At 45.6% G+C, this 20,158-nt stretch overlaps 1 protein-coding gene across 6 annotated transcripts in view; it reads right to left on the bottom strand.

The window, feature by feature from the left end:
* KDM2B (lysine demethylase 2B) overlaps window positions 1–20,158 on the bottom strand; it is a 106,120-nt gene that overhangs the window by 56,668 nt on the left and 29,294 nt on the right. For 5 of the 6 annotated variants that reach the window (XM_066199835.1, XM_066199836.1, XM_066199838.1 and 2 more), the window contains exons 7-9: window positions 13,813–13,906; window positions 12,769–12,922; window positions 1,921–2,036 (exon numbers count right to left, since the gene is read on the bottom strand). In XM_066199835.1, coding sequence (XP_066055932.1) covers window positions 1,921–2,036; window positions 12,769–12,922; window positions 13,813–13,906 — 364 coding nt within the window. Of the gene's footprint in view, window positions 1–1,920; window positions 2,037–12,768; window positions 12,923–13,812; window positions 13,907–17,330; window positions 17,449–20,158 lie in introns of those variants that run through there. The other variant, XM_066199839.1, reaches the window with a different exon arrangement.

Genomic DNA, 20,158 nt, shown 5'->3' with positions numbered 1-20,158 from the left:
GTTGCAGATACCCAACTCCCAGAACCTTATCACAGGATCAGGGTGCCAGTAAAATTCAGTGTAACTGGCTGATTAATTCCTGGAAGTTACCAAAATATTTGATTGTTACAAGGAGTTTTGCCTGCCGGCATAAAAAGCTTAGAAAATCCAAGCTGCACCCAGCTTCCCAAGGAGAAGGGCCTGACATGAAGCACAACTGAGCAGCTACAACCCCAGGTGTGTGATCTTGGGTAGCTCAAGTCCTGTGTGAACAAAATGTCAGTTTTTATACAACTTAAGGGAAAAAAGAGCGTTTCCTGCCCATCTTCCCCAAAGACTTCAATGGAAATAACCAGTTTCTGGCACTGATCCTCCCTCCCAGTCTCTCCCCTTCTCCATTCTCCATGTGAGCTGCCTGTGCAAACATCCTTCCCAGCAACAACACACCCTCTCTGCCCTGCACACCTGCAGTGTACTCCCAGCATGTACTGCTGGTTCTTATTGACAGTCACTCTGGAAACCTTCCTGTGCCCAGCACCTCTGCCAGGCCATGGTGAGCCCCTTCCTGCTTCTGTCACCATCATTTTCCTGTCCAAGTCCCTCTGCACTTTCTCAAGACGCTTGACACTCTCACCTGTTCAAAGCCAGGCTGAATCCACTCTGGTCTCCTACCTCTACTTCAGCTCTCTGCCACACCCCTCTGTTCTAATTCCCCCTAAATTTCAGTTTTTGTCTTCATCTCCCTTCCACTAAGAATTCATTTTTTTGCTTCTCTTCATTAAAGTCACTCCAGGAAACCGAGTGCTCCCACCACTGTTTGGCAATGTGGAGATTACCAGGCCTTGTACCCGCTGGGAAGCCAGGGAGGCTGGGAGGAGGACACCTCACTCCCACGGAGTTAGAGATGTACTTCAAAACAATTTCTATTTGCTTCAGGCCTCTGCACTCTCACTGCAAAGAAAGCAATTTGGGGTAAAAGCCAACTTGGAGCAAGATTTGTGCCCTCTTGTAGGGGTGAACAGCAGTGAACTGCATTGATGTCCACAACACACCGTTTTAAGACTTTTTAGTGACGAAGAATGGCAATTTCTTGCCATTTTGCCAGCCCAAATCTCCATTAACACCAGAGCTGGCACCTGTGTCAGTGGTTTGTCAGCACTGTCTCAGAGGCCTCCAAAATAGTCCCCATCTGGACTGCACATCCCTCTGGTCCATTTTCATATCAGAATGGCACAACGGCCTTGCCAACTAAAACAGTCACTTCACTCAGATTCTGCTGCTTTTAGAAACTCAAAGGATACGATGAGTAGGTGCCCCGTTCATAAACCAAGGATAAAATTGTCACTGCCACCAAAGAGGTGGCACAGTAACCTCCCCCAGCCTTTCCCTCAGGTAGCTGCTAGAGCCAGATGAACATCACAACGTTCAGATCAATGTCCCACCGCAGACTCTCCATTCCAAGAAATTCTTGCTTGGTATCAAGTCACTGTAGTGACTGCCAATTACAGGAGATGTCATTTCATACACAATTTCTGCACAGCTTTGTCAATTCAGCTGTGGGCAGCCAAATTCTCCAGGATCAGGCATCCACCCCAGGCATGCACAGAGAGGTGAGAAGCAGAGGGTTACCAGAAATACTGGTACAAAGGTCTGTACAGTGCAATAATATGTTTTTGTGCATAGCAAAGGTGTTTTATAAAAGTTTAACAGGCAGACAAAAGACACAGAAGGGACACATCTGTGGGAAGCACATGAGTAAATCCCACTAAAAATAACCAACATTTGAAAGTCTCATTACTTCATGTTTACCTCTTGTTTCAACGACTCTGACACAGAGATCCCGTCAGTTGTTGTTTGTCAGAAGGGAATACAAGGGAGAGGCTATGACAGATCACAGTCACAAAGAACTGCTCAGTTAAAAAGAGAATCAAGTATCCTTACCCTTGTTCTGTCCTCAATTTCATAGATGCGAAGCTGCATGGGAACATTAAAGCTATGCAGGATATTTCCACCAAACACCAGAGAATCTACCGGAGTATAAACCGCGTGTATCCACCCTAGAGAGGGAAAGCAAAGAACTGAGAATGCCTCGTGCTACGTAGCATTACAGAGCAATTTATAATCAAATTTTAACAACCCCCTGAATCCCACTGTGCTGGGGATGAGAGGTTAAAGCAGTGAAAGGTTAAATGGGATGCTCACAGCCACACTTCAGGACTAGTCACAGCAGAAGGGCACCTTGTGACGTGCAGTCTTACAACCCTCTGTAAATCAGTTCTTCTATTTATTCACCCGACACTTACAGTGTTTACTGAGCACACGCAAGTTTATGACTCAACCACGTCCATGACTAAGAAGTAAATTCAGTCTGTTCCATACACTTGGCTCTCAGACTGGCACCTCCAGCATGGCTGCAAACCATGTCAGCAGTGGTGGTGGGCTGGGGTTGTGGAACTGGACTGAGGCATGCCAAACTTCCTTCACACCAGCACCAGAACACACCTTCAGATGTAAAAGATTTCAAATTATTACCAGCCCTCCTTCAGAGGTGAAAGTTTCATCACCTAAGATCAGCTTCCTCAAGTAACTGAGAAATCTTTTTCACTGTAAAAGAACCTCTTTTTCACTTTCCCTCAAGGTAAGGGATTTCACATTTCCGGTACTGGGGCTGATGAGACTGTTCTGACCCAATCCTGCAAGGGACTGAATTAATTTCACAGGCTCCAAAGAATCTTCTGTCACAACGGAAATCCAGGCACAGCAATTCAGGCAGCCACACACCAGCTCTTCTGCCTCTGCATTGTTTGCTTGGTCTGTCAGGAGCTGAAGCTCTGGCTATGCAAGACTGTAGCCTCTGATCTCTGCAGTGAAAAAGGAATTGATCCTGCTAATGATCTGGGACCCACAGAGACCTGACACTTTTTTTCCTCTTCTTTTTTAATGAAAAGCATTACAATTTATAAACCAGCAGACAGCAAAGCAACATGGGGGGCAGTCAATTTTCTCCTGACTGTGCAGTACTTTCCATTAAAGCTGTGGCAGCTTTCCCTCACTTCCAGATCAGTGAGGGAGCAGGAAAATGCCATTCAGCCCAGAGGGTTTTCCAGCCAGCAGCCACAAAAGTGATCCTCCACAACAATTTTTCAACCATAAAGGCCTGCAGAGCTCTGTCTGGGAAGTCCTTGAGCCACAGCAGATGGCAGGACTGAGGCTTTAAGGACAAGTTGGTAGGAGAGTGATAGGAAGGAAAAGAAATCAGCACTAGAATTTGCTTCCTGGAAACACAAGCCCATCACTCTGGATACATTTTTCTGAACTTCTGAGGTAGAGGCTGCAAGGGACCTCTGGAGGTCCAACCCTCATGATCACCCAGTGCCAGCTGCACAGAACTGTGTCCAGATGGCTCCTCAGTATCTCCTGGGATGAAGGCTCCATAGCCTCTCTGGGGAACCTGTTCCAGGTTTCAGTCAGTTCACAGCTCTGACTCCACACACTAAATGTGATGCATATAAAACCAGTGGGTGGCTCATGGCTCTGTCAGCTCTCAGAATTATTCCATCATTCCTTCTCTGGTCAGTATAATTTCAGTTACAGTGATCCAGCCTGTTTATTACTTCCAAATCAAGAACAATCAACTAGAGATGAAAGTTCTTTTCACGTAAGGGTAGGGTGGCAGCTACACACATCAACACTATAAATACTTCACAGCCGAAGTAGTTCAGCACCTCACACGAAATACATCAGTCTGTACTAAGAGCAAACTACTAAAAGAATAAATGATCCTCATCCTAGTCTTTGGGAAGGAAAACAAATCCAAGGTCAAGGAAGTTGGGGCCACTGCTCCCACTGGGTAAACAAAGATTTCTGTGGTTGGGGGAAAGAATGGAAACCACGCGTTGAGGCAAACCTGAGTCCCCACAGCCAACTTATTGGCTGGCTGCTGAAACACAGGGCTGGTTTGCGTGACCAACCCACCCTATTGTCAGGTTGAGAGATGAACAAACTGAAACTTGGAAAAGTGAAATGACTTTCATGGCCCCACACCTGAGTGGTGGCAGAAGACAGCTCAGAACCAGGCAGTTACCAGCAGAACACTGTGGAGTCCCCAGCACCACTTCCCACAGCAGGTCTCTCAGCACAGGTGTCAATGTCCAACCTTAGTGGAGCTGTTACTTCAGTGAAATGATCAACATCATTCGAAATACAATTTGTTATCAAATATTTACAACTTAATTAAAAGGAGTAACTGAGCTGACTCTTGTCCTATTTGAGAGGTTAAAAGGAGATATCTCTTCATTTAATAATCAATGAAATGAAATCCCATCAATGCAGTTGTTCTTTGAGTGGGTGCTTCCACTGAAACCCCACAGTAGCCTTCTCCAACAAACTGTATTTCCTCAGTGAACATTTCACACTGGATTGCAGCTGGTTTCGTTGTTTCCTGGTCTTTGGGTCTCTCATCAGGCCTTCCCTGACTTCTCAACTCTACCCCCACAAGATGCCAAGGGGTTTTGTGTTAAAAACTCCTAGACTTTCTTGGTAGCAGTCCCAATATTTTGGGGAGAAATGTGGAAGGATCTATCACCGTCTTGAGCCAATGCTCCAACAAATGGTGTTCCAGACGTGACAAACCCTCAACAGAAAGAATAATGAACACAAGTACAGTTTCAAACATCTATTCTTGCAGAGCTGCTACAGCGCAAACTGAAAATCTTCTGTAAACTGTCTGAAACAACCTCTGGTTCTGTGGAGAAAGTCTTTAATTCCCTGCTTCCATTTATAATCCAGGACTAAACAACTTGCAAGCAATTAGTACCTTCAGCCCCCAGCTGCTGAATGAACACTAGATCCTCCAAGATGCAAGTATTTCTAATAACAAGACTGAAAATATTGCTGTTAATGACACAGTTGTCAGTAGCAAAACCCTTTAATAACACAGCACGGAGATCCATCAGGATTGGGAAAATAAAAACAAACGAGAGACCAAGCAACAAAGCCATCTACTATAAAGTCCTGGGAAGTCAAGTTCCTACCCCTGCCAAGGCAGGGATGATTTCTAGGCACGGCTCTGGGATAGGTGCAGATGATGCCTGTGGGTACCATCCCCTCACTGCTGAAGTGCTGAGCTCAGTCCTGGGGAATCCCAGATTTGCTGCAGTTCATGTGCTCCCACAGGCAGCATCCAGCTCAGCCCCTCTGCAGGACACAGCCCTGTCAGAGGAGTCACCTGAATATAAAATAGATTTTGGCCACTCAGCTGTGCAGCATTTCAGTCACACTGCATCCCAAAATAGCTTCCACTTGCCTGAGGAACCTACGTGCATAATTGAAACTGCAGAGACACGAGCACCAAGAGGTGGATTCCAGGGACACAGGACAGAACGGGCAAGGTTAGACAAAAAAGATGGGAAAACTGACAAGGTACAAAATCCCAGCAATATTGGCACAGATGTCAGAGAGGAAAAAAACCCAACACGAAAATCTCTAGTTCTAATATTAACCAGGAGAAAAACTGGAGGTCAGCACCAGAAAAGTAGAAGTAGGAGGAAAGAGAGATGAGCAGAAAACAGGAAACAGTTTCCATCAGGGAGATGTATTGTGGAAATGAGCTCTGAGAAAAGAGAAGCTTGGATGGCACATTCAATCCATTCCCACAGCTTAGCTACAGCACGACTCAGAAATAAACTGAGGAGGATGAATGTTCATTGTGACCATTTGCAAACAAAAACACCCATCTTGTCAGCTCCCCCAATTACCACGGTTTCTAAAGGGGAAGACAAGCCTCCAGAACAGGAGGTGCTGCACGTATGGTTATGACAAAAGGACAGCCAAGGGATTTGCTTTAATGTCATCCACCACAGCCCTGCCTCACCTTCACCTGTGCCCTGACGTTTTGCTGGATGAATTGACGGTCTGTTGACATTTTAGATCATGTCACCTGTGCTGAACAGCCTGTCATGTCTGTCCCTGTTCTCACAGCACAAACTTGCCACACGGCCTCCAATACCAACACCTCTGGAGCGAGCTCATCAGTTCTCTCCTCAGTGAGTGCCTCACACAAACCCTGCTACTGCTGCACTGCACAACCCTCTGTGTTTCATGGCTTCGTGTGAGATAGGAGAGAATATCTCACCTCTAGGTCATTGTCTCAAAAACAGAGAAAAATGCCAAAAACTTCATTTTGTCCTTAATGCTATAAAAGCACGGGAATAATATCAGAACAACTGGAATGAGGACTGAAAAAGTCAAAGGTCGGTGGAACAAGAAATTGTTAATTTTTGTCAGAAAGCCACAAACAAAAGCACCTGCAAAGTATTACCTAAAGCTACAATTAAATCCTACAGACGAGAGGAGGACATTGACTGTGTGGCTTTGAGGACCAGTCACGAGCCAGGAAGATTCTCCCCTGTGGGTGACCGTTTCCCAGGCAGCCTGTGCCAACAGCGGTGACGCCGCAGTGAAGGTGGAACCAGGCTCTGGCACAGCCACTGCCCAGTCCTGCCCACGACAGACTCAGCCACGTGGGATAAATGGATTTGGGAATACAGACGCTGCACAGTCACTGCTCACAGCCCTCGTGTCAAGCCTCAATAAGAAGACCATCCACTTCTGGTTTTTCTGAAGTGGATGGTTTTATTTCAGCTCCTGGCGATCAATAAGTGCCTTTTCCTTCCCAAAACAATCCTAGTGTATGAAGCCAAGCCAACACTGAGCAGGAATTCTATTCAGGAGACTCAGAAATGCTCTCAGCTGATTTACAGTTATGAATTATTCCACCACTCCTAAGACACACTTGAATATTTAGATGTTATCATCTCTAGTAAATCAAGAAGGTAAAATTAACAGTAACAAACGTTTTTTCTGAGCAGTTAAAAGAAAGATATGATCTCATTATCTTCTGAATTTTATAAAACAAGTATTATTAAACATTGCAAACTTGTTAGAAGATTTCAGTGGGCTGCAAATTCCTACTCAAGGATGCAATCATCCACCTGACAATAATGGAAAAGAATATTAACTTAAAAAGCTATGGGGCAAACAGCCTACAAGCTCCAAGCCAAATCCATGCTGCATCTGTTTCCATTAGTAACTGAACTGATATTTTGCCTTGTGGTACAGAAGTCGCCACACATTTTCCTGCAATTCCACAGCAACTTGGGGTGGAAGAGAAAAAATATATATGTCTCAAAAATAAAAAGTGACTGAAGAGATAACCTGAGAGTGGGAACTGCCGGCAAGTCTCTAAAGAAGAATGACTGCATCATAACAGTGCCCACAATCAAATCGATCAAGGAAAGCTCATATTTACATTTTTAAAGTTAAAAATTTACTAATTCTGCCCCAGTAGCACAAGTAATACAGCAACTCTCAATCTTAAATTGTTTTTAAGAATGAGGCAGAGCTCGGCATTAGGTACAGAACCAAACATCCAGCATCATGCTGTCACCTTCCATCTGCAAGCAGACACTCAAGGCAAAAAGCCTCTCCTCTCTTTGATCCTCTCCACCAATCTTCTTCATGTGGCCCCTGAGGTTCCAGGCATAGAGATTCCATTAATGTCAGTGGAAGCACACAGAATGGGAAAAACTAAACAGCAACCAAAAATAGTCAGGCAGCTCTGCAGCCCTAGCACGACACCCTGCAAAAAATGTGCGGGCCAGATTTTAATGGCCTGTCACTCTCCCTGCTGTAAGGGCTATGTGCCACCTTCGGGCCCCATCACACAATAATCCATCAAACTCTCACTGGCACAGCAGAGCTGACCTAGGACCACACACTCCCAATAGGCAAAATCTCACTGATAACCACCGTGACAGCACCTGAAACACTTCGAGTCCCTGCAAAGAGCTGCCTGCAGTCCGCACAGAACATCTCTTTCTGTCCGCTCTCCTTCCCAAAAACATTTATCTGAGAAAGGTCATTATTTCTGCATTTGACTGGAGACAGGAACTCTGGAGGACTCTCAGGTTACCACAATAATTAAGAGAGACTTTAACAGCATGTTTCCATGCCAAAGGCCCTGAAGTGCAGTACGGAGAACATAAGAAAAATAAAGTAAAACAAACAGCTTACTCCTCAGTGGAACACTGCCAGCTCCCAGGTGAAACACAACTCTTATAAAATTGCATGCAGCAACACGAAAAGTTTGAAGAAGAACCAGAAAGGAACATCATCCAGTTGACTGCAGGTTACCCTGTCTGGATTTTGATTGAAGGAATGCTGAGTAAATCAGCACTGCAGAAGTCTTCTGCCATGTCTAATCAGATATCTCAACATCTCAACATCCCACCTCCTCCACGGACTCACATTAAAGCTACAGATTTGAAAAGCCCACAGTAGGATCAGAAGACCCAACCCAGGCCCACAGCTGCTCTGACCAGTGACAGAGGCTCAGAAAAAGGCTGTAAGGAAGAGGATGATAGAGCAACCCTTGACAGCATCAGCCAACTCCCAAAGGAACCAAAACCAGGATGTTTGCAAATTTTCTGAGACCAATCACGTTGCAAACCCTGGAATCAACTTGTATCCAGCACAAGCGTGGCAGCTACCTCGGAGGTCAGCAAAACTGGTCTTCACAAAAAAAAAAAGAAGAAAATCCAAGTTTATTCTGGAAGACAACATCAGAGACAATCCAGAACTGGTTGCAGTTCACCTCTTCAGGACGCTGCTCTCTGACTTCACAGCATTAATAGGCAAAAACACTGTAAGACGCATTTTCCACAAGATCCTACAAGCTGGCTGCTTTTGTATGTACCAATTTTACACGTGCAAACTCCCCTGAATTTGAAGTACAGGTGTCTGCACCAGACATCTATACACATGCATGAAAGAAAAGGTCATTCTTGAAAGAGAGGCCTGCCAAGAAACCGAGAGAAAAGCAAACAAGTTTAAAATACTTCAAATGATGGCAAAAATCTTGCTTGTAGAGTACAACAAGCAGGAGGAGAAGGACAATATCCATGCCAGAGGTCCATCACACACAATCAAAATTACATATTCAGCAAGACTAAGACTTAAAAGAGTAAGTGGATTGAAAAAAAAGATTAATTTTTGTGTAAGTTTAATTTTGAGCTTGGGTTTAGGTAACAGTGATGTTTAGGAGAACATGAGAGAAACGAATGTGGTGTCCAGAGAGCGAGAGGGAAATCAATGAATGCACCACTTGAGAAAACAAGTGCAAGGAGAGAAGTGAAAGACAGTTTAAAGAGAATAAAGACTGGAGTGGAGGGTGAAGGGCAAGAGAAGGAGAGAGAAAGGTTCCAGGGAAGTCATGCAGCGATGTAAAAGGAGAAAATACTTGTAAAGGGAGAAGCGCTGAAGATAAAAAACCTGGTTAACTGGCATTAACTTAGTGAGTGGTATTTCAAAAGGGCTGTAGAGGAACAGTCACGATGTAACAGAGCAATTGGCCTGTAAAGCCAAAAACACTCGTCCACAGAAATCCTGAGCTGTAGAAATCTGAGGGATTCTGCCCAAACACTGATTCTCTGTGTCCCAGCACAGTGGTGAGAGATGCCTTCATTACTACTCCCCAACACCACAACAGACTCCAAACACTTCACACATCCCCCCTGAAAAGCCATCACATGGTGCAGAAGAAAACTACAGCAAAAATAGTACTGGACAAGCTCTAGATTTGACTGTGACTGGTAAAATTTTGTTGTTTCCTTATTGAGACAATAACTGAGCACTGAAATGATGCTTTTTCTCTTATGGATCATCACAGTTTCCACCTGAAGCACACTTAATATAGAATTTCCCTTTTATTTGGCATGTGAGTCAGATAGGCAGCATCTCCTGTCCACTATCCCAGAGTGAGATGTGTTACCTTGACCAGATTTCACCTGTGGTGAATGTTTACCATATAAAAACTTTACATCTTAAACTCTGCCCATGTTAACATACACAGTGTAAATATCCTGGGGCCGCAGCACTTTTCCTGTATAAGGAAAAGTTTGCTCCCGTGCTGGGAAAACAACAGTTTGAGTTCTGCAGAAAAAAAATTTAAAAATCCTTCCCTGACACTGGTAGCAGCTATGGCCTCCTCCCCTCTCGAACCTTGAGCTGGTCTAACATGATGAATCTAATCTGGCCATAAACCTCAGAATGGCACAATGTGTGTGTTTCTCAATCAACAATTACACTGACACCAGTTACATTAATGGAAAAGGCCAGGTTCCTACTTGATTTTATCACTTTACCACAGACTTTATCATCCAAGTTATCATCCTTGACTCACCAGTGGAAATCAGTGAAGTGAGAGATGAGAACTTGTAACGGTGCATCGCTCGTGTGGAGCAGTCCTGTGGGGCCCCCAGGGTACAGCTGGGCTCCTACAAGAGTATCCCTCAGAACCCCAGCTTACTCTCCCCTCCCCATATCTAGGAGGAACTCCTAAAATGCTGAAAAATGCACCTTGGCCCATAACAACTCACTGTACTGACAATACTGGGCTCAGTTCCTCCTTGATACCACAGCCGGGATCGTGCTCCCAGTGCTCTGCAGGGTTACAAACACCAGTAGAAATCTACTGGTTTAAACTTAATCCTGAAAGGATGATGGCAGTGATGGAGAGGGAAATACCCTGAGGCCCTGGTGAGCGCTATAATTATAAGAATGATCCCCATTCTTGTCCAAGTGGTTTGTACTTTCGGGGATTTACTGGATCTGCTGCTGATCCCAGATTCTCAGACAAACCTTCCATTTCCCAGCAGTCTGTGATTTCACTCCCCCACTTGTCTTCTTACAGTCTCCTCTATCTACTTCACCCTCACAGTGCTATGGTGTGACAGCATTTCTAGGACTACTCCCAAAAATTACTTGAAAGCAGGAGCAGAGCAGGATATTTAATGGGAAAGTCCCTTGCTGAAATGTTCCCCATTCACAGCCCAGCAGAGCACTAATTCCTCTACACTTTCTGTGACCAAACCTGTAATTAGAAGGTATTTCCTCATGGATGAGTTGAGGCTGGTCAAGGGTTTATCAGGCTCAATTGAAAATACAGGACACGCTGGTTTTACAGACACCCATAAACAGAATCTAAACACTAAGAACACTTCTAAAGCACATAAAAACCACTTTCAAACATTAACTAACATGATATGTGCACAAACCAGAGCAAAGAGGTCACAGGAATTGACCTGTTTTACACAGCTGTGCTCAATTCACTGACCTGGAACAGCCTTTAATTAGGCATTTCCATACTCTTAAAACAAAGGCAGAAATAATGCCCTTTCACACAAATAAAAGATTTGCAAATAAGTTTTCCAAACAAAATACAGCAGAGCAAAAACCCTTGAATGTATGAGGTGCTTACAGAGAAATTATTCATAAATGCCTTTCAAATCTGGCATGGAGCCTAAAATGTCTGAGGTATTGGCATTTCTGTACTTGGGGCTTTCCTAAGAAAACAGAAACTACAGTCAAAAGCCCATTTGGAATCACTCTGTGGCAGCCACCATGTTACAGCTGTGTCCTCTCCAAGCTCCCACAACCTGCAGTGTTCCAGCTGCTGAACATGAGTAAACTGACATACAGAAAGTCTTACTTGTGGGAGGCTTTTCACAGGAGGATGGGGATAAATAGAAGATGCTGTAATGGGATCTAAGCAAACAGCACAGGCACACTCAAACACCCAGTCCAAACAGTAACGGCACATTCTGACCTGTTCCAAGGGAGATCTAATTCCTTTACCAGATTAACTCCTCCACCCTCAAAGTCATTTTGCCTGTCATCTCCCAGGTTGATTCTTACCAAATACTTACAAATGTGCACATTTGTGGCCTTCAACTGATCCTAACAACACTCCACAGATGAGAAGAACATTGTCCCTGTCTCTCCATGACCGGCCTTCTCTGTGTCTCTAGGGTTAAAAAATAATAATCCTATCTCCACAGAATAATTAATTCCAGAGCTGAGAAACTACCAGCCTGCCCTTCTGTCTTGTAGAAAGTCTACCTGTATTTATTTCCCTGGTAAGATCCAATAGACAGAGGCAATGTGTTAAACTATTATAAACAAACTTACAGTCCCATAATAGTCACAGAAAGCAAAGTCTGATATCATCTTAAATGAGGGCTGTTACACATTCCACCATCCTTAATCCAATTTAGGCAGGAGCAGAAAAGGCTGAAGCATAAGCCTTCAAAGCAACGACTATGTGGTGGCTTTGCAAGATGAGCCTGGATCATGCAACACAGTTACTGAGGTGGGCAGCAGTGTAAAATTGAGTGTGGCTGGGCTGCTGGAAGATGTCCAGATTCAGCACCATCTCCATCAGCAGAAATTCTGGAGAGTTAAAACAATGAAGCTGTTTCCCCGAGAAGCAACCTGAGGGAGCACAGCACCCGCTCTCCCATGGACTGGAATCTCTCTTGAGTTCCACCAGGGAATCAAGACCCACCTCTGGTTACAGATGGAGGCAAAGAAGCAAATTACTGAACTGCAGGTGAAACCTGCCAGAAGAGATTACAGAAAGAGAAAACTGTCTTTCCCAGAAAGCTAACGGCAGCAGTCAGTACAGCTCTGATGAGAACTGGTGAACTGACAGCTCCAGTGGCCCAACTCCTCTCTCCCTTCTCCCATACACACGCGTGATCACTGCACACACTTCCTCGCAGGACATTTTCCATCAGTCTTAATTGCTGGAAAATGAAGCACATTTAGTCCCTGGCCTTTATTCTGCCACGACAAATGAAGAGGTCAGTATGGCGTTTAGGTGTGAAGAATTGTTTCACTGTTAGTAAAACACAATCTCAATCATTCCAGAAGGTTAGTTAACAGGGATACCTGAAGGAATGAAGAACGTGTAGCCTTGTTTCAGCTCAATTCTTTGGCACCGTTCCACCCTGTCCCCCAGAAAGATATCACTTTGCTTTCCTGAGAGAACCCATTCTTCATAAAGTTCTAGATTCTGCAGAGTAGGTGGAATCAGCCAGAAGATCTAAAAACAAAATAAAGATTTAACTGTTACCAAGAGTCGACAAAAAGAAACAGCTGAGAGACTCCGCCAGGGTTTCTGTGTGTTAGGCAAATGAGCAGCTTTCTGCATGGAACACTTGTTTTCCAGGTGTTTACACAGAGGCACACACAGACAGCAGCAGCAATTAGCCCACGTGCTGCAAGTGGCTGGGTAACTGTCACTTGTCATCTCTCCTCCAGAAATATCTTACTCAGAAGCTGCCTGTGGTTTACCTGCAGCTCAGAACACTGTGTTGGTACAGCAGAGCTGTGCTGAGCTACAGAGAGGAACAGGATCTGTACCACTGGCTGACTTCAGTTCCCACCATACACTGTCCACACTACAACTGGGAAAGGCATCCTAAACCAGGAAAGATGTCAATCTAGCTGTACTTGCTGCGTATTTTAAGGCTTCTGTATCCTTTTAATGTTTCAGTTCTGGTTTGTTGTGCTGCACACACCAAAGCAACGTGGAATCTCTAAAAGGAACAGAAGCTTTAGCTACAGGAGACTTGTGAGGGCACTCTGACCCAACAAGGGTACACACAGCCACATCTCTCTGCAAGACACTTCTGGACCACACAGCAACAGCGAGCCTAAAAGCACCACTACCAGCGAATAACACATTTGGTATTTCAAATAAATCACTTGTTTGTTTCATAACGGAGAGTGCTGTCCTTCTAGTTCAGTAAACTCTGTGTATATCAACAAAGCTGCTGAAACAGTCTGATCACTGGCTGATCCCCTTAAAGAAAAAAAAAAAAAGAGAGAGAGAAAGAAAGGGGGAAAAAAAAGAAAATAAAAGAAAAGAACCCCTCCCCTCTGCAAGAGGCACAGAGAAATAAAACCAAATATCAAAAAAGGTTCACCTACCTTCCCCCCACGGAAAACGTGATACCACACTGAAGTGCCACCAAAATCGATATGAAAATCAGTGAAGCATCCTTTCACACTCATCAAACAGTACCTGCAAGCAGAGTGAAGGACAAAAATGAATCAGTCTGAAACAGTATTTTTCACATCTTAATTTGCAGAGGTTAACTGCCTGTGCAATGCTGCTTCCACCAATTAAGTTTCTGCATTTACAGTACAGGAATTTGTCTCATGGAAGTAACGAGGTTTCTGCTGAAAAATGTGTATCTCCATGTCTGATTTTGCTGTTCATACGAGAGGAATTAAAGCTTTCAGAGTTAGGGAATAGAAAAACATTAAAAGTTAGGCTGTTCAGAAATATTTCTTATGCCTCTGCCAGTCCCTGGGGTGATTTGTTTAATGCTCCCCTTCATCATTTCAGAAACACAACCTTCATGAAAAGTTGTACACAAATTGGTTCAAAGTTTTGAAAAATCTAATTTGCTTATAAATCCTCCTGAACGTTCTTTACCTACTTGCCACTCATGCCATTTTTGCACGGATTAGGGGACAGAAACCTTATTTGGCAAACTAACTCCTTTTTGTTCACATTTCTAGGCATTCTGCATCAAAATACATAAAGGACCCAGCTGGCAGCCACGCTAAGTATCAAAGCCACTATTTTTTTACGCCGTCTTGATACAGGATTTGAGCAGTTTAAAGTCTGCATTGCTGGAAAAGACACAAGAGCTGTGGTCTGGCTGCAGGAATCTCCAGCCTGCAGCCACCATCTGTAACTAATGGCCGAATCACAGCCGCCCTCCTCACTGTAGGCACCTTTGCAAACGCAGGAAACACACACCACTTAACCCACTAACCTCTTTTCCTTGTTCCGGTCTCCGTTTCATGGGGTTTTTTTGTTTTGTTTTGTTTTTTGGGGTTTTTTTTTTGGGGGGGGAGGGGGAGGTTTGGTTTGGTTTTTAAGGAGAGTTATGGAAACACTACCGGAAAGGGATTTGTTAAAAAAAAAAAAGGGGGGGAAAAAAAAAAAAAGGTTTGATTTAAGTGTGTCTTTTTCTGCTCACATTCAGGTAGGAGAAGCTCAGCAGTATGCAGCCGGCGTGCAGAAGTCCCTGTAGATGATAGGCTGGGAAGGACCTTACCATGTGTCTGCAGAAGGCTGGCAAATCAGAGCCACTCTGGGTCCATAAGAGCCGCTGCCTAGCAACCACATCCCGAGCCGGAGTTGACAGAATGATACGCAATGCTGTCATGAAGACAGTCAATTTGTGGGCTTCAAAAAAGGTCCTGCGCCTTCATCTCACAATTAAAACCTCTCCTTGTGCAATTACACGTCTTTCCTCTTGCCCACTCTGGAATTTTTTTTAATTTTTTTTTTTTTTTTTAATCCTTCAGAAGCAGGAAGAAGCTTTTGCTGCCCCTGGGGTATTTCAGATGCTTCAAAAATCACAGCTAGCCAAGAAGCTGTCTACACTCTCAATATGCTCCATTTCAAAATATGAGTCCTTCCCTCCCAAACACTTTTTTTTTTTAATTTCTCCTTTTATGTTTTCTCTACCAAGATGTTGTTGATTACAAGTCAGATAGAATTTAAAAACAATAAAAGAAGCCCAGAAAGGAAGTTGCCTTTCTTCCAGCCAAACTGCAAAAAGTCACAGATTGAATAATTATTGCTCATTAGGAAAAAAAAAAAAAAAACAGCATGGAAATTCTCAGCTTGTAAGCAGTGCTGAGTATTAAAGGTTCATGTTGTTTTAAAGTAAAATATTCAAATCCTTACGGAGTCAATTATTTTCAGTTTCCAAAAGGCCAGATCTCAAATACATCACACTAACAACAAAAATTTTCTAGACAGCGCTACCTACCAACAATCACCCACGGAATTAAGATATTCTGGAAGAGTAAACATGGCCTGGGCATTAGCTGGTTTTAGCTATTCCTCAGCAGTCAATAATCTAAACCTGAAGCAGTCAAACTGTTTACGTTCAGAGAGGAAATAACATGATTGAATCCTGTCAAATCAAAGCACTTAAAATTTAGTTTTGGGAGGAAACACCAAAGCAGGTATAACTGTGAACACGCAACTCTTTCTTTTACTTGTTTTTCCCCATTTTCCCCTCTGTTTTCTTGAAACTCCTCTAAACACAATTTCCACTCCAGTAAAGGTGGTTTTAGTGAAAGAGTCACATGGCGATTAATAAAAACCTGCAAAGCGTTTGGAAAATAAATTGTTTTTCTTTCCATCCACAAACAAGCCATGCCTTAATTTATGCTGTTAATCTCCCAGGCCTGCTTTTGTCCAAACCCAACAGCTCCCGGCCGGCTCAGGAGCCTGCGGGAGGATCTTCCGCCATCCAGCTCTCTCCCTGGTTGCCAGAGTCTGGCACAATGCCTTTGCATTGACCTCTACAGCTTCCTCTTCCAATGTACACCGCAGTCACATGGTCCCAGCACACTCCATGCCACAGCTAATCTCAGGCACCGCTCGGCTCCAGCCTCAGCCAGCGGCTTCTCATCACCAACAACTGCTAATTTGGGGAACCACTCAACTTTTCAGGGTTTTCCAGAACAACAGTGGGAGGGGAAAAAAAAAAAAAAGAAAAAAGAAAAAAGAAAAAAAAAGAAAAAGGAAAAAGAGAGGGAAAAAAAAAAAAAGCCATAACACAGCATCCATGTTGAAAGAAATCTAGGAACTACATCCCACTGTGCGCTGTGGCCACAGCGCCCCGGGCCAGGGCAGGTACAGCGGTTAGAGGAACACAATCCCACTTCAGGCATGGGGAAACAACCTGGCCAGAGTTACACCCTGAAAATACAAGCGACGCAAAAGATGCCCCAAGTTGAACGTTTTCACAACTGCTACCGAATCCAACCCCTGCACACTCCACTTCATCTCCCTGCACAGCCTCAGTCAGGGTTTTAAAACACGCAGCTGCTTGTAATCTGTTGGGGGGAGCTTCCCTTCCTGATTGAAGAGTTTGGTTTGTGTTCTCCACAAGCCTGAAATTTGTCCAGTTAATGTATTGTTATTTTGGAGGAAGGATTTGTGATGTGGAGAAAAGGGGAACTTCCCCCTCCCACCCCCCCTCCCAAAAAAAATTAAAAAAACAAACCACCAAACATCTGGGGAAATCTGTTAGAGAAATGATGCGAAGAAATATGGAGTAACCTCCAAACTCACGAGGAAGAACAAACACAGAGATTAAAAAAAAAAAAAAAAAAAAGAGAGAGAGGGAGATGATACAAATGAAGCTAAACCACTAAGCAAACACAGCGAGCTGGGAACACAGGAACAACACAGACACCGCTCCATAAACCAGCGCAGAGCCCACACTCCCAGGCAAACCCACAATGCACTCGCCACGCATCGCTACAAACCCGCAAGCAAACAGAGAAACAAAGGCAGCGAGAGCCGCGCCGGGATGAGAAGGCAGCGCCGGGCAGGGCGGGCAGCGGCAGCGTTCATGCACATGGGCCCGGGGAGACGCGAGCGGACGCACAGGCGGCAGCAGCATTACCCTGAGCTCAGCTCCTTCTCTCCCGCAATAGGCACCGCGCACCATACGGCTCTATTCCCTCTGGCATTGCGAGGGCTCCCCTGCCACTGAGCTCAGCCCATAAACCACTCCCAAACCCCAGCAGAGGCTTCTGTTTTTTGTTCGGGCCAATGAGAAAAGTATAGCTCGCTCTTCCTTCCTCCCAGGAGCAGCGCCGGCTGGTTGAAATCCCTGAGCCTGAAACCGAATACCACAGACCCATGAGCCAACTGCAAGTGCCAGCGCGGGGAAAGGCGCGGGCCTCGCTCGCCATCCCCGGGCGGGAGCGCCGCTCCGGGTGTCGGGGGAGAGCGGCCCCCGGCAGCATCCCGGCACCGCGGGGGCCCTTGTGCCGGGCCTGCCAGCGGGGCTGGCGGGAGGCAGCAGGAACAAAGGCTACTACCCTCGGGGCGCCTCGGCCCGCACCGACAGCGCTCCCACACTGGGGCCCTTGCAACTGGAAGCCACGAATTGCGCCGCAAGACAAAAGAAACCATTGTCGCCCGGGAGGCACCGGCCCGGCTGCCGCCCCCGCCCTCGCCTCACCGGGCAGCGACCGGCCCTGCCGCTGCGGGGAGGGCCCGGCTGCCCCGCGGGGATGAGCCCCAGCATCTCCTCACGGAGGGCTCCGGCTTCCCTAGGGGTGAGCCCTGGCTGCTCCTGCGGGGATGAACCCGCCTTTCCTCAAGGATGAGCCCCGGCTCCCCCCGTTAGGGATGACGAAGCCCGGCACCGGGCCAGCCCTGCCCGTTGGAAGGCTGCTCAGAACCGGCCGGAGCGGGCCCCGTGCCCTGCCGGGACCAACCTTCGCCCTGTCCCCCTCCTGGGGAGCGGTACCGAGCGCTCCCAGCCCGAGGGCACAAACCAAATCGTCACACCCCGTGGTCACCACACCCCGTGCACTTCAAACGCACATGAAAGGAAGGCCCGGCTCCTGGCCCGAGGGGGTTACGGTCCGAGTCAGTCACAGAAACAACACCCGAGATAAGAGAAGCCAGTTTTCTGCCAAGCACCGGAGAGTTTGTGAAGTGCCTGCAAATCACATTCTCAGACCACGTAGGCACCAAAGTAAGCGACAACACTTCCCTCGTCGCGCCCGGTCCCGGCCCCGGTGGAACAGCGAGGGTGCGCGGGGTGGGCTCGCATGCCAGCGTGCCGCTGCCACAGCGGGGACCGCACAGGGACCCCTGCCTGACCTTCCAGATGTTGGCACCCAACAGCGCACGAGCATAGGAACCTCTGAACTTTAAGAATGAAGAGGCCTGCTTTCTTCCTTTCTTTTTTTTTGTTTAGTTTTTTGATTGGAAGCTTAAATTTCTGAAGAGGTTCCCACCGCCACAGGGAACTGAACCAAGCTGCCAGCTCACTGCGAGCCAGGCCTGTCTGCCCCTGGAACAGCAGTTTGGTGTCCGTGAGAGCACAGCTCGTTTCTTCATCCTGTGACAAGGCTGTCCAACTCCAGGGTCACCACAAACTGTTGTAAACACTGGTGGCTGTTTGAGATACATGTGTGATGCAGCAAGTCCTCCAAGTTCTAGGCAAAGGAGTATTTGAGACTCATGCACTGATCTGAAGACATCAAATTATATTTTCTTTGCTAGCTTGGAAAGTCTTAACGAGAGCTCGCACTTATTGGTCTAATTTTTTTTTCCTGAATTGTACTTATAGAGGTTTTGTATCAAAAGCGATCCTCAAATGGCATACAAAGTGCAGACAAGTCTCTCACATGCATAAACCAGTGCCAGGTTGCCTTATGGGACCTGCGAGCTCCCTCGATTCCCTGTCTCCAGAGGCATCCTCAGCTTCTAATTAGACCACAGCTCAGCAGAGCATTTTAGCATCTGTTTAAATCCATCCCTACTTAGTAAAGGAATGAATAGAAAGGAATGGATGGCTGAACAACAGCCTGGGAGAGGGAGAATAGGGCTGAGGACATGCTAACAGAGCAGCATTCTTTTGTGAACAGGTAGATGTTTCACACAACATACCCCATCCTTAACTGAAGGCCAGCATCATTATAGAGACCCATTACTGCAGTGCCTAGATATTTCAAGCAATAGGAAGAATTTTGAAGGTTAAAAGGATGTTGCAGTGCTTAAAGCTTTCGTTTTCATTTGTTCCACAGCATAAACCTTACCAAGTTGTTAGAAATTCCTGTTACTGTTTCATGTCCTGAACAGGATCTGTTCACTGCCACTGCATTGCAAATAATCTTGCAAGGCTACAAACACAAAACCTAATAAAGAGGATAATAATTTCAGCAGGGCTATCTCTTTTGATAAATGAAAAATCAAATTACTACTTTCTTTTTCTTTCTCTTTCTCTTTCTCTTTCTCTTTTGACTCAGCTCTATCCAGATTGCTTCAGTTCTGGATGAATTTAAACAGAAAAACAAATCTAAGCTTGTTTTGAGCTACCTGAAAATTGTTATGGTGATATAACAAGCTTCTGCCCCTAAAAGCTGATGTTAAAATATCACTGCCTTTTTTTCTGCTGGCTTGTTGGTTGCACAGCATCTTCCCACTCTCATCCAGGATCTCATGTCTGCAGGACTTTTCTCAGGAACTTGGCACCCTGGGATGTGAAAGAGGGGACATAAACTATTGCCCCACTTAATTCAGTCCTCTAATGCTCCTGTGAGGTGAGCAGCCATTTACCTACAGTCAGAGAAATAACTTCATTACCCAGGATTTTTTTAAGAAGTTAATGGTGCAAGTCCAAGTGCGAGGCAGGGTGGTCTCCAGCGCGCGCGGCGCTCCTGGTAACCGAAGCAGCAGATGGAGCGTTCTCTAACTTCACTCCCAGCACGG

This window comes from Chamaea fasciata, unplaced genomic scaffold (genome assembly GCF_029207755.1).
Source record: "Chamaea fasciata isolate MVZ Bird 193981 ecotype frontalis unplaced genomic scaffold, bChaFas1.0.hap1 SCAF_18, whole genome shotgun sequence".
In the NCBI taxonomy this organism is placed as follows: domain Eukaryota; kingdom Metazoa; phylum Chordata; class Aves; order Passeriformes; family Sylviidae; genus Chamaea; species Chamaea fasciata.
The sequence above is the reverse complement of the archived record's forward strand: the minus strand, read 5'-3'. Positions and strand labels throughout refer to the sequence as shown.